This window comes from Electrona antarctica (genome assembly GCF_951216825.1).
Source record: "Electrona antarctica genome assembly, chromosome: 6".
Taxonomy (NCBI): Eukaryota; Metazoa; Chordata; class Actinopteri; order Myctophiformes; family Myctophidae; genus Electrona; species Electrona antarctica.
The window spans coordinates 14,713,052-14,726,629 of record NC_136811.1 but is presented as its reverse complement, the minus strand read 5'-3'; the positions used below and the strand labels follow the sequence as shown (position 1 = coordinate 14,726,629).

At 45.9% G+C, this 13,578-nt stretch overlaps 2 protein-coding genes across 3 annotated transcripts in view; one reads left to right on the top strand and one right to left on the bottom strand.

Annotated features, from left to right (window-relative positions):
- The window catches only part of LOC306924683 (uncharacterized protein), a 34,475-nt gene extending 24,144 nt beyond the window's left edge, over positions 1-10,331 (top strand). For both annotated transcript variants that reach the window (XM_079503276.1, XM_079503277.1), the window contains exons 8-13: positions 506-594; positions 4,502-4,718; positions 5,303-5,425; positions 7,105-7,270; positions 9,521-9,603; positions 9,824-10,331. In XM_079503276.1, coding sequence (XP_079359402.1) covers positions 506-594; positions 4,502-4,718; positions 5,303-5,425; positions 7,105-7,270; positions 9,521-9,603; positions 9,824-9,930 — 785 coding nt within the window. In that variant the 3' untranslated portion in view covers positions 9,931-10,331. The remainder of the gene's footprint in view (positions 1-505; positions 595-4,501; positions 4,719-5,302; positions 5,426-7,104; positions 7,271-9,520; positions 9,604-9,823) is intronic.
- Positions 1-13,578, bottom strand: part of LOC306924684 (uncharacterized protein) — a 67,949-nt gene that overhangs the window by 40,773 nt on the left and 13,598 nt on the right. The window lies entirely within an intron of this gene.

Here is a 13,578-nt window from a genome sequence, read left to right as displayed (position 1 = left end):
TTTAGAGACCAGGATTACTGCATGTTTTTTGTGAGGGTACCTACACGGGGAGAACATGCACATGCAAATATGGACACAATCTTTTATAAATGCTAATGTATACTGTTGCTCTCGGAAGTCCAAAACTGTTACTTTTCACGATTCAAATTAAAAAATAGTTCGTAGATCTGCTATTTCTTGCAACTTATATGTGACTACTGTAGCATGACAAATTCATTTACAAAAAAATCTAAAGTATGGAGATAAAAGGTGTCTTCCTGACAGCAACGCTATAACATAAAATATCTAAATACGAAACAAAATAGGTTAGATATGTTAACATATTGCTGAATATCGGACAACACACGCTGTATCTGTGATAGCCAATGATAGTATATTGTAGGCCAATATCGGCTCACGTGGATATATTTGTTGGGCTCTACCCCACATAATCCCCTCCCCCCTCACTAATGCTCTCGCTCTCTCTCTCTCTCTCCCGTGTCGAACCTTCGGCCTCGCTCCACAGACGCCGGCAAAGTTCAAGCCTGGAGCTGGCGCACCTTGGAGAACTGTCAATCAATCAATGCTCACCAGGAGGCGGTCACCTCCATCCAGGTGGGTGGGGTCACACAGCCATCTGTCTGTCCCCATGCAGAGCAGCTTAGCTGCTCGTGTTCAATGCTTATTTATGCTCGCTTAGTCCATTGAGACCTGGAACGCATCCATGTCACGTTAGCGTTTAACCACATTAACCATTAACCCATTTTGGGCGGGAACCCCTTTTGGTGTTTTAAACATTGTTATAATTTAGCTATTGAAAAATAGCAGATCTACAAGCTCATAGCGCGCCACCGAGTGGCGCGCTATGAACTTGTAGGTCTGCTATTTTTGAAAAATCGTTAAAATGTGCCTCAAATCTTTCCGAAAATTGTCATGATTTAGAAAACCTTTTTTTTTTTATTTCGACGTCAGGCCTGAATGGGTTAAAGCAGTGGCTCTCAGACGTCTTCAGGATAGGATTTATGTCCGTTTTAGGTTTCTGTTTTTTTTAACCACTTAAACCTTACTTCATTAACTGGAGTTCACCTAATCTTTTCTCTGAAAATAGTGGATCTACAAGCCCACAATGCGAGATGCTCCGTTAATCGGCCATCGATCTGTGATCGGCCGGATCGGCCAAAAAGGACTTGATCGGTGATCTGCAATTTACCCTATCTGGAGAAACCGATCTTTTCCACCATTTAAGTGTATATATATCTGATAAATGTCAATCAGATATATAGTATAATATCATTTTGCATCTTTGTGATAGGCTTAAACATTCTCCCCTTCCTCCTCAGACACAGAAACAGTTTTGACGTGGGTTTTGACATATAGTAATTTTGGAAATATATTTTTTTTCCCCCTTACGCACAATATCGGTATCAGTATCGGCCGATCATGAGAAAAACAATCGGGGATCGGGATCGGTCCCAAAAAACCTGATCGGAGCATCCCTACTCTAGACACAATGCGTTCTAAACTTGTAGATCTGCTATGGTCGCAAAGCCCCCCCAGAAAAAATGTGGTTTTCTTTTTTCTTTGACGCTATGATGAAGAGAGTGGTGGAAAAAGTACTCGGTAAATTGATTGATTGATTGATTGAAGAATTTATTAACAGTTTGCAGAATTACAGTACATTTCAAGCACAAACTCAATACAAAGGCTGTTAACTGTGAGTGGACGACCCAATTAAGCATTACACTTGTTTCCAACAGGGTCCACCATGTTCAAATCATCAAAACATTTAGAGACGTACAAATAGACACTTCTATAGACAGAACAGGAATTTATCAAAAAGGAGGTAAAAAGGGAAAAGAAATATATACAGTGAGGGGAAAAAGGGGGGGGGCGGGGGGGGATTCAGATTTTACGGGGGCCAGTTTCGAATTGCAGCCATCCGTAGGTGCCCTTTGAGAGCGGTTTTGAAGGAGTCAAGGGATTCGCATGTCTTAATGACAGTTGGTAGGGCGTTCCACATTTTGGTGGCATAGGAGCGAAAAGAATTTAGTCCCTTGTTTGTGCCGAATCTGGGTTGTACATGGTTCGTTGCACTCCCTCTGGTGTTGTGGGTGTGGACTTCGTTAACATTAAGGAAGTATCTAGACAGGTACATGGGTATCTTGGTGGTGTATCGAATCTTGTGGACCAGACCCATTGCAAGTTGCTGTACTCTGTCGTCGACCCTAAGCCATTCCAGCCTGTCGAAGTGGGCAGGGGTGAGGTGGGTTCGGGGGGCTAGATCAAGTAGGAGCCTGACCAGTTTGTTTTGGGAAGTCTGGAGCCTGGTTTTAAGGGCCTTTGAGGTGCTGTGGTACCAGGAGGTGCATGCATAGTCAAAGAAACCCTGTACAAGGGCTCCTGTTAAGGTCTTCAAGGTGTTTTTGTTGACCAGTGAGGAGATCCTGTAGAGGAATCTTGTTCTATGGTTGACTTTTTTGATTACGTTGGTGGCCATTTTATCACCGGAAAGATTAGCCTCCAGGATGGAACCTAGGTAGGTAATTTCATCTTTACGTGTGATAACATTGTCACCCACTCTAACCAAGAAGCCATTTGCCTTGCTGAGATTACTAATAGAGCCAAAGAGAATGGATTCAGTTTTTCCCAGGTGTAAAGATAGTTTGTTATCAGCGAGCCAGGTGCAGATTCTACCGAGTTCAGAGCTGAGGGCATTTTCAACCTGCAGTTTGTCCCTGTCCGAGACCAGCAGTGCTGAGTCATCTGCGAACAGGAACAAGTTGCAGTCACAGGCTGAAGTCATGTCGTTTACATATATTAGGAACAGTAGAGGCCCTAGTATGCTTCCTTGTGGAACGCCACAGCTCACTGGGAGGGGGGGGGACAGTGTTCCGTTCACTTCCACCATCTGTTCTCTCCCCTCCAGGTAGGATTGCATCCAGCTCACTGATGTGCTATCGAAACCAATTGCTTTTAGCTTGTTAACCAGTATGGAGTGGTTCACGGTGTCAAAAGCCTTTTGGAGGTCCAGCATGACCATGCCGCAGTATTTGCCAGCGTCCACCTCTTGTTTGATGTGGTCGCTTAAATAGAGAAGGCATGTGTCAGTGGAGTGGGATGTTCTGAAGCCAGATTGGAACTCGTACAATAATTTGTTAGTGGCAAGATACTTTTCAACCTGTTCATAGACTATTTTTTCCATCACTTTCGAGATGGAACTAAATACCGGTAGTAACTAAGTAAAGTTTTCAAATAGTTGTAGTGGAGTAAAAGTACAATATTTGCCTCTGAGATGTAGTGGAGTAGAAGTAAAAGTATTGAAAATTGGAAATACTCCAGCAAAGTACAAATACCTCAAAAGTTGTAACTCAAGTACAGTACTTGAGTAAATGTACTTAGTTACTTTACACCACTGGAGAGAGGGAGTAGGGATGTTGAATACAACTCTGGTGTGTCTGTATGGTACAGTAAAGTGTACTAAATGAGTCACCACGGCACCCTTAACCATACTTAATTTTGTGTGTCATCAGCATTTCTTCCCCCTCACTCACTCTCACACACACACACACACACACACACACACACACACACACACACACACACACTAGTGACGGCCCAATTTTTTTAGCTCTATTATGAGGAAGAAAGCCAGAAATCTGCCAGCCAGCCAACGTATTTCCGCGTGTTAGGAGGAGTCCCTTAAGCCGCTTTAAAACACCTAATTATTTTTTGGTGGTTTGCAAGGACTTACAGTAGGTAAAAAGAAAAGAGAGAAAGAAATTCTTTCCTTTCTCAAGGAATCAAACGGCTTTATTGCTCCACTTTTATCTTCAAGCAGACGTTCCTTGTTTACTGCTTTCAAAGATATGTGTCGTGATGTTTGCAGTGCAGCGGCTCAGCCAATTTGCGAGCGAGGAAAGGGTTTTTATGGATATTGAAAGCCGGGGCTGCATATGCACATATTTTGCAATTTGCAATCATCAAAGCACATGTACTGTACGTACGTACGGTTGTTGATCATGCAAAAGCCCCAAATCCATTTATGACCTGGAGTGGCATGAACACATGCACGAAGCCGCACGCACGCACGCACGCACGCACACACAGTTTTCAAATGTACATTTACACAAATAAATACATATACATACACACCTGATCTGTTTGAACACATGGTGTGTTCAAACAATCTCTCTCTCTCTCTCATGCATACACACGCACACACACACACACACACACACAAACATGAGCCGTACATGGCTCATAAGCAGAATTCTCCCTTGTATTCTCACACACATTTTAAAGCAGGGGCTTTAAAAGAGTTGTACACGCACGCACGCACGCACGCACGCACGCACGCACGCACGCACGCACGCACGCACGCACGCACGCACGCACGCACCCACACACCCACACACCCACACACTCACACACTCACACACTGCACATCTGCACAAGCTCCAAGTGTCCTATCTCCATGACAACTGCGATGTGTCCCCTGTGGGACCCGTTCCTTCCTCCACAGTGTCAGGGCCCGCTGGTGTTCAGCGGCTCGGCCGACGGCGGGGTGTCCGTGTGGGAGTGCCTCTACTCGGACCACGAGGCCCTCCGCCTGCTGCACCACTGGACGGCCCAGGTCACCGGCTGCGGGGGAGGAGCCCGCCTGGCCCTCAGTCCCCGGGGCGACCGCGTGTTTGTGGCCCACGGGCGAGCCTGCGTCCGGATACTCCACTGGAGAACCGGTGAGTCTGCGGCGCCACGGGCCGCACGGGGGGAGGGAGTGGGACGATTGTTCACGTGGGAGGAGAATGATTTTGTATGTGCGTGTGTGCGTGCATGTGTGTGTGTGTGACACAGACATAATTAAGAACAAGACATTGAGTGTGTTTGGATTTCTGTGTGTGTGTGTGCGTGTGCGTGTGTGGGGCAGGACTCTAATGCCAAGCAACTTGCAAAGTGCTGCTGCATTTCTACAGTAATTGGAAGCCTGTCTGTATGGAAAAGTCAATGTTTTCTGAACCCATAAGGAAGTAAATCATACATAAATTATGCTGTATTGTTTGATGAACTGATGGTCTGTGTTGTAGTGTCTGCAAGTTTATTGTATTTATTGCTGCAAAGAATAATCGAAGTCAAGGCATAAATTATAAGACTTAAGATTTCACTCTTTCAATGTTACTTGTTTAACTGTCAATTCAAATTAAGCGAGCAAGTGTGTGTGCGTGCGTGCGTGCGTGCGTGCGTGCGTGCGTGCGTGTGTGTGTGTGTGTGTGTGTACGTGCGCGTACAGTGAACGGTGATATTAACATCTGGCCAATTAACACAGGGGCTGTATCCAGACTGACCAATCACAGCAGTATCACCGGGGTAACAGACTGTGTGCATCAGACTGCAGGCCTTCTGATTGGCTCCTGCTACGATCTGACCAATGGGGAGAGCGCTCTGAACTGTGAGTAGGACAGAGTAAGCCAACATAAGCTACAGTCTAAACACAATATTGTCCCTGATCAGATAAAAGAAGAAGAAATGCGTTGTGGGTCCTTAAATATAGAAAACTGTAAACAGATGCTCTTTGGAGAGTTTTCTTTTCTTTTCTTTTTTTTCAGGACAAGAGTTCTTTTAAAGTTCAATTTCTTTGTAAAGAAATCACGGTGGAAAACAATGAAGGTGGTGAACGCAAAGAAGGTTCAAGGCAACTTTGTTCAGTTCAAGCAGAAAATCCTTTATTCCATGAAAAGCAAGAGTTAGAAACGCTTGTAGACCTACGCGTTTGGGCATGAGGCCTCCACCAGTCCCCTGATGAAGGCCTCAGGCCAAAACACGTAGGTCTACTTTTTATGGAATAAAGGATTTTCTACTTGAACTGAACAGAGTTGCCTTGGACCTTGCCTTTTTACCTCCACTGTTATTTTTGTTTTTACAAAATAATTGAACTGTAAATGAACTATTGTCCAGAAACAATATTGTCCCTGTTGGGCGGAAACCTTCAAAAATATATGTATGTCCAAAACCGTTACTTTTGTTTTATGTTATGATTTAGTCCTCACTCATTTGGGGTATTTGTTGTCACTGTACATTTGGCACATGTGAAAAGCGCCCTCTGAATTTACCCAATGCTAACCATTAGGAGCAGTGGGTGCTATTAATACGGAGGCCTCTGGGGGCAGTTAGGGGCTCAGTGTCTTGCTCAGGGACACTTCAACACTTAAACTAAGCGGACTGGGGGGTGAACCGTGGACCTTCTGATTCTCAGATGGCCTCTAGCCATTCAGCTTTGGCCGCCCTTGTAGTTACAAGAAGCTTGCAACGTGACTTGTGGGCTTGTACTTTCATTCAGTGGTAAATGGTAAATGGTAAATGGTGCATTTATATAGCACCTTTATCCAAGGCGCTTTACATAGATTGTGCATTACATTCACCCATTCACACACACATTCATACACTGATGGCGGCAGAAACCATGCAAGGTACCAACCAGCACATCAGGAGCAATTTGGGGTTCAGTGTCTTGCTCAAGGACACTTCGACACTAACTCTGGGGGAGCCCGGGTTGGAACTGGCGACCTTGCGGTTACCATCCGGAAACTCTACCCCTGAGCCACCGCCGCCCCGCCGTGGTGTAGTGGGTGGGGGACGTGGGGGAGCGCCATCCCCCCACTTCTCTCATGTCTAAAATATTTTTGTTTGTCGTTTACTTTTATGGATATGCACATGACCCCCCACTTCTAAAAGTACATCTACAACACTACTTTCATTACGTTGACACCAGCAGCACACGGGTCGATGTCGATGTCGATGACACGCACATTACCTCACATCGGAGTTATCCAAGTTCGAACGATATTAGAGCACACAGAAATAAAATCAGGGGGAAAAAAAGTGCACAGTAATGGAAATGAGATACAAATGGCTTCAGACTTTCCCTTACAAGCCCATGGGGCTTATACAAACATCTCTCACAAACAAACTGACAACGGAACGAGAAAATCAAACAGAATTGTTCTCAACTGAGTTCTCATCTCACCCACGCATCATTTTGCCTCTGTCATTCTCTCTCTCTCTCTCTCTCTCTCTCTGCCTCTGTACTTGTTTCTGTTACTGTCTCTCTCTCTCTCTCTCGCCCTCCAGTATTCTCTCTTCCTCAGTGCAGGTACCTAGCCTCGCTGACCAGCCCAGAAGCTCCCAGAATCCTCTGCTTTGCGGCATGGCTCACCGCGAGCGGAGGTCACCGCTGGGTCACCGGTGGTCACAGCCTCATTGTGTGGGAGCAGCTTCCCAAATCCGGCAAGCAGAGGTGGGCGGCGCTCCAATAACCCGTCAGACCTCTACGCTCTCGAAAATATATGATATAGTTAATATACAGGCACTCAACAAGCAGCCCGTGGTATTTCCTATTTATTGAGGCAATAAATAGATAAGTAAGACAGCAGAGAGGGAGACGGTTCATAGGAGGCACACGCGAGATTGGATTCCATATGTCATTCTAGAGATGGGAATCATGATAGCTGTACTGTATGTACACATATGGGTGGGAACCCCTTTTTGTAACCATACCTTCTTTCAAGGGAACCAATTTTGGTACAGTATATACTGTATATATATATATATATATATATATATATAGCAACATAAATGTTTTGTAATTTTTTAATAAATATAACGAAGGCGTTTTTTTTTAATCGGCCTCAGTCCTAAATGGGTTAACCCATTTAGGACTGACCTCGAAATTAAAAAAAAATCTTCTAAATCCTCCAGTTTTCTGAAATAAATATTTTCACAATTTTTCAAAAATAGCAGACCTACAAGCTCATAGCGCGCCACTCGGTGGCGCGCTATGAGCTTGTAGATCTGCTATTTTTCAATAGCTAAATTATAACATTATAACAAAAGGGGTTCCCGCCCAAAATGGGTTAACTGGTGGTTATTTGTGCTCATTTATACCTTTGGGGGAATGTTTGCTTCTAAAATAGGATACGTCCCATTTGCCAAAATAAGACGCAGGAAATTGTATTTGTCTTGCGTGAATGAACCCAATGCCAATTAATTATTTCATTTCATTTCATTTGAAGTGGTTAATTTAAAACAAATCCTCCGCTGGAAGAATGATGAATATTTTACAAAGTGAATCCTCTTCATCTGCGTGGTTATTCCACTCCAGGGCTGAGGAGGCCAGAGTACTAGCTGCTGCTTTCCAATCTAGTTTTCTGATGAGGGGCTAACTTAAAACCTCTGATAGCGATTGAATCCAATTAACTACTTGGTAGAACAGGAAACTGCAATGTTCTCAAACGTTCTTTTTCACTAAGTAATTCAAAGTTATTCAAAATGTAAAAAAAATCACACCTGTGTGAAGTGAGTTAGTGTAACTCATGTTGCTATGATTAGGTGATGTAATGGTGATGTAAAACAAACGGTGACAAAACAAACATTAGATTCTCTTTATTGTCAATGGCGTTTTTCAAACAAACGTTGAACTAAAAACAAACTTTAAACCTGTATACTCAAAAATCACACCGGTGTGAAGTGAGGGGCGCTCTTATCATCGTACATCACCATGACGTAACATGTCGATTTGCTCAGACACATATGACGTAAATTCTCCTTTCATTGTCAATGGCATTGAATGTTTGTGTTAGCACGAGAAGAGAAGCACTGCCGAAGCAGACAACACGCAGCACTCCAGGTTAGAACAAGATCCTTCAAGGTGCAAAGCTCGAAAATACAGGATGATTTATTTACCTCTGATGAGAGTGGACAACGTACGCGCTTCGGCCTGGTTGGCCTTGACAGGAAGGCCAACCAGGTCGAAACGCGTCCGTTGTCCACTCTCATCAGAGGTAAATAAAATCATGTGAAAACGACATATAATGAGTGCTGGCATTTTCTTCATTTCACTTCAAGGGAAAAGGCCCGCTCTACTCAGACAGTTTTATATAGTTTCAGGCGTGTGCTGGGTGCAGATTCAAAATGAACATATAGAAAATTAATAAAATCCGCACTTCCAGTCGAGTAAGAGTCTTTGTTTAATGATCATAGTGCTCCGCAGCAGCAGTCATACCAGACAGACAAACGTGTTTTGGCGCGCAGGCCTTCGTCAGTGTCAAAATTGCTCAATTTTGACACTGACGAAGGCCTGAGCTAGAACCGAAATTGAATTATGGGTAATGGGTACCCAGTACCCATGCATGTTCGGTTCGGTACCTGCTTGGTCCCGAGGTTCGGGACCCACCCCTAGTCACAAGATGTATTCATATTGGCCTCATGACGCACCACGTCGTCATTTAGTGCCCTAAACAAAGCATAGATTTAGCTGGCAAACAACTTTTGTTAAAAGTGCTCTAAACAAACATTAAAAGTCCATAAACTTGACTCCAAAAGCCATGCAAATGTAACATTTGCGTGAGTATTTCACACTGCACAATACATACAGTATACAAACTATACATCCCAGGATTCGAACATTTCTCTGGATAATTTATTGTTCTCTTGTTTGTTTTTTTCAACAACATATTTAGTCTGTAATTAATTAACTGTCTTGTCACAGGGGTGATGTCACGGTAAAGCGAGACAGCCGATTGGAGGACTTACTAGAGTCAGAAACTGAAGATGAGGAGCAGAGTGATGAAGGTATAGGACGCACGCACGCACGCGCACACACACACACACACGCACACACACGCACACTCACACACACACACACACACACACACACACACACACACACACACACCACACACATACACAATGTCCGAGCTGTGATTGTCATTACCAAATTAAAAATGATTAGAGGTGATTGATTGATATATTCTGTGTTGTGTGACCGACTCTTACAATCCTCTGCACCCAGATTACGATGAGGATGAGGATGGTGCCAACGATGAAGAAAAAGACTACCAATCCCACAATGCAACGGAGGCGCAGTCTGCCTCTTGGTTCCGCTGTGTTCTTCAGTGAGCGGCAGTCTCATGCTTTCACACACACAGACGCACGCACACACGCACACACACACACACACACACACACACACACACACACACACACACACACACACACACACACACACGGACTATAAGACGCCCCACGGCCATGAGGAGGAAGAGAAGAGGAAGGGAGGGAGTGACAGCTCAGAGAGAGAGAGAGAGAGAGCTGCGTGGTGGTGGAGGAGGAGAGAGAGAGTGACAGATTGAGTGAGTGTCAGCGACGGCGAGAGAGCATACGGCGCGGGGAAGAAATTGAGAGGAAAATAGAGCGAGTGTGAGAGAGAGAGAGTGCAAGAGCGAGAGAGTGCACACATTGTCGTTTCCTTATATGTAAATGTTATTTAACATGTACAGTATGTTGTAATAAAAAGCTTGTCACGGTCGTGTGACTCTCTCACTTTCTGAATAATGTGTGTTTCTTTTCTTTTGACTTGACCTGCTGCAGTTTCCAGAGACATTATGCTGTTAAAGAAAATGTCAATGTTATTTTAATGTAATTTCTTTCATGTAATTCGTCCCTTTTCTCCTCGTTCTCCCCTTTCTTGCTCTCTCGCTCATCTCTCTCTCTCCCTGGGGTGTCTTTGCGGTTTTGGTCAACATAATTGAAGAGTTATTTCTGCTGTCAGAGCGCGACCAAAATGAGCGTATTAACCCATTTTGGGCGGGAACCACCTTTTGGTGTTTTAAACATTATGTTATAATTTAGCTATTGAAAAATAGCAGATCTACAAGCTTGTAGGTCTGCTCTTTTTGAAAAATCGTGAAAATGTGGCGCAAAATTGGAATATATATTTATTCAGAACGAACATTTTGAACTCAAATCTTTGCTTCTGGGGGGGGGGGGGGGGGGGGGGGGTCCCTGAAACAACATATTTTCAGATGGGGGTCGGCGACCAAATACATATAATTTTTGGGGTCCTTGACATGAAAAAGGTTGAGAACCACTGACATAGAAACGTGGGTTTTTCTGAAAACTGTCATGATTTAGAAGACATTTGTAGAATCGAACTTGGGTCTAAATGGGTTAATGTCGTCCCTCCCCGCTACAGTGTACTCCTCTTATTTGTCTCTGCAAATCCATCTCTTTTTCCCCTCCTCTTTGCATCCATTTAATTGAGCGATTTTTTTTTTCTAAAAAGAAAAAAAGAAGAAAAAAACACATAATTAGCATTTAAATCTCTTTCCTACAGTCTCTTGCCCTCCCACCACCACCCCCTCCCTTCTCTATCCTCCTCTCTCTTTCCCTCTCACTCTCACTCTCTCTCCGACTCTCTCTACATGTCTCAGTCGCTACGGCAACCAATGCTTTTTTACCACTCGCGCTCTCTCTATATCTCCCCCTTTCTCTCTATCTCCCTCTTTCATTCCCTCTCTTCTCAGCCAGAGGTAGGCATACCAACTCCTATTTTGTCTGTCTGTGTTTATGTGCGGGCACGCACTCCTGTGTCTGTGCCTGCTCCGTTGCGTGTCTATGTGCCGAAGTGACATTTCAGTGGAATTTTGTCGGCACTTTACATTGAAAGTTGTATTTACCCTGCCGCAAGTGGCATTTGGACTATTGGTTCTGTGCATGATGCTTACAAAGATGTCTTATACACAGGTGTACTGTGTGTGTGTGTGTGTGTGTGTGTGTGTGTGTGTGTGTGTGTGTGTGTGTTTTAAACATGTGTCAGAGAGAGATGAGAGCGCTTTTATCCCAGTGTTTTGGTATTTGTGCCTGCGAGGAAAAAGTGTGCCTTGATGTTAATGTGGTGAGAAAAAGCATGAAAGTGTGCTCCTCTGCTGTGTGTGTGTGTGTGTGTGTGTGTGTGTGTGTGTGTGTGTGTGTGTGTGTGTGTGCACACGTATGCCAGATGTGTGTTGTTCTGTATAACCATGTGGTGTGTAATTGACCATAAAATCCCCATGCCTGCAGCGGTATGTGTGTGTTTGTCTATGTGAAAAAGGTGGATGATAAAGAGCGGGAGAGAGAGAGAGCGAGGGAAGGTAGGGGGTAAATCTGCCAATTGCATCGCTGCCAACTATGTTTACATTTTCTTTATCTGCCAGTATAAAAGGCTAGAACCAACCCCCATTTCCCTCTCTCTCTCTCTCCACCCTCAGCCTCTCTTCTCTTTTGCCGCCTTCTCCATTGCTAACTCTTTATCTCTGTCTATCACCCCCCCCCCCCCCCCCCACCGAACCACCCCCCCCCCCAGTGTCCTTTCTTCCAGAGGGAGGGAGAGAGAGAGAGAGATGATCGGAGGTGTGGATGCTCAGTGAACAGAGCGAAGCGATGGAGAGATGGTAAGATGGATGGAATCGGAGGTGAGAGGGATATATGGGAGGCTGCCACTACGGAAGGGCATTGGGACTGATTTGCTGGCACACATGGGTCAAGTTGGGGAGCTTTTTGGGCCATCCTGAGTTAGAGCTAGACGGAGTGAGATAGATAGAGCGATTGAGAGGGAGAGAAAAGACAATGCATTTCTCACTGTTAACTTCGTCTCCTCTCTGCCCTTCTTGCACGTCTGTCCCTCTCTCCTCCCTATCCATCCTTTACATACCTGCCTCACGTCACCTCTCCTTCCCACCTGTGTCCTTACATGATCTGCTCTCCACCTGTCACCGTCTCCTCGACTGTCTCTCTCTCTCCTTCCTCTCATGTCTTCTTTCCTCTCCTCCCTCTCTGGAATGTGCGCGTCTCTATCTCTCTTCTCCAGCTCCCTCTCTCCTGTCACACGACTCACCGCCCTTGGCTGCCTTCTCCCTCTGCTCCTGGTTGCCCTGGTGACACGGCCCTCCACCTGTAACCGTGACGACAGCGGCGGGAGGCAGGACGAGGGCCGCCAGGTGTCGCTCATGGGAGGGACCGGGGCCCCCGCCGCCGCCGCCACCGCCACGCCCCCGGAGCAGTCCGCCACGGGCCAGGCCACGCCCACGCCGCTCTGGGCCGTGGTGTGGGGGCCCACGCAGATGCTGGAGGACGAGACCACGCATCACTTCCTGTCCAGCCAGGAAACGGAGCGGCACCTACACAGCGGAGGAGGAGGGACCCAGCAGGCGTCCTCCACCTTGGCGGCCGAGGCCTGGCTGTACCCTGAGGGAGCGCCGGGGGCCACCCAGCCCCAGCACGTCGTGGAGCCCATCGTGGACGCCCGGGACCTGGACGGAGGGACGGGGGCGGAGGAGAGCGAGCCGGAGGAAGGTGGGGGCGCTATTACCCGGACCGGATTTATTATATAACGAGGGAGCAGGTGGTAGCAACTTGTGTTCCGTTGTATTTTTCTTCTTTATGTGGACAGTCTAGAAGGCAGACGGTTGGGGGGGGGGGGGGGGGGGGGTGATTGGGGGGCGGTACAGACAAGGTCACAGGAGAAAGGAAAGAAGGAAGGAAGGACGTGTAGTCATCCCAGCTGCCTACAGAGATGAAGAACTGCAGCCATGAGCACTTGAATGGATTTTTTATAGCGTGGCGATTTTAGGAGGCGATCTGTCCATAAATGTGTCAAGTCAGTCTGTCTGTCTGTCTGTCTGTCTGTCTGTCTGTCTGTCTGTCTGTCCCGGGTATACATCTGCAAACGGCTGGACACACCTGGACCGATCAGTGCCGAAGGAAGTCGCTCTCTTTTTCTACACTTTT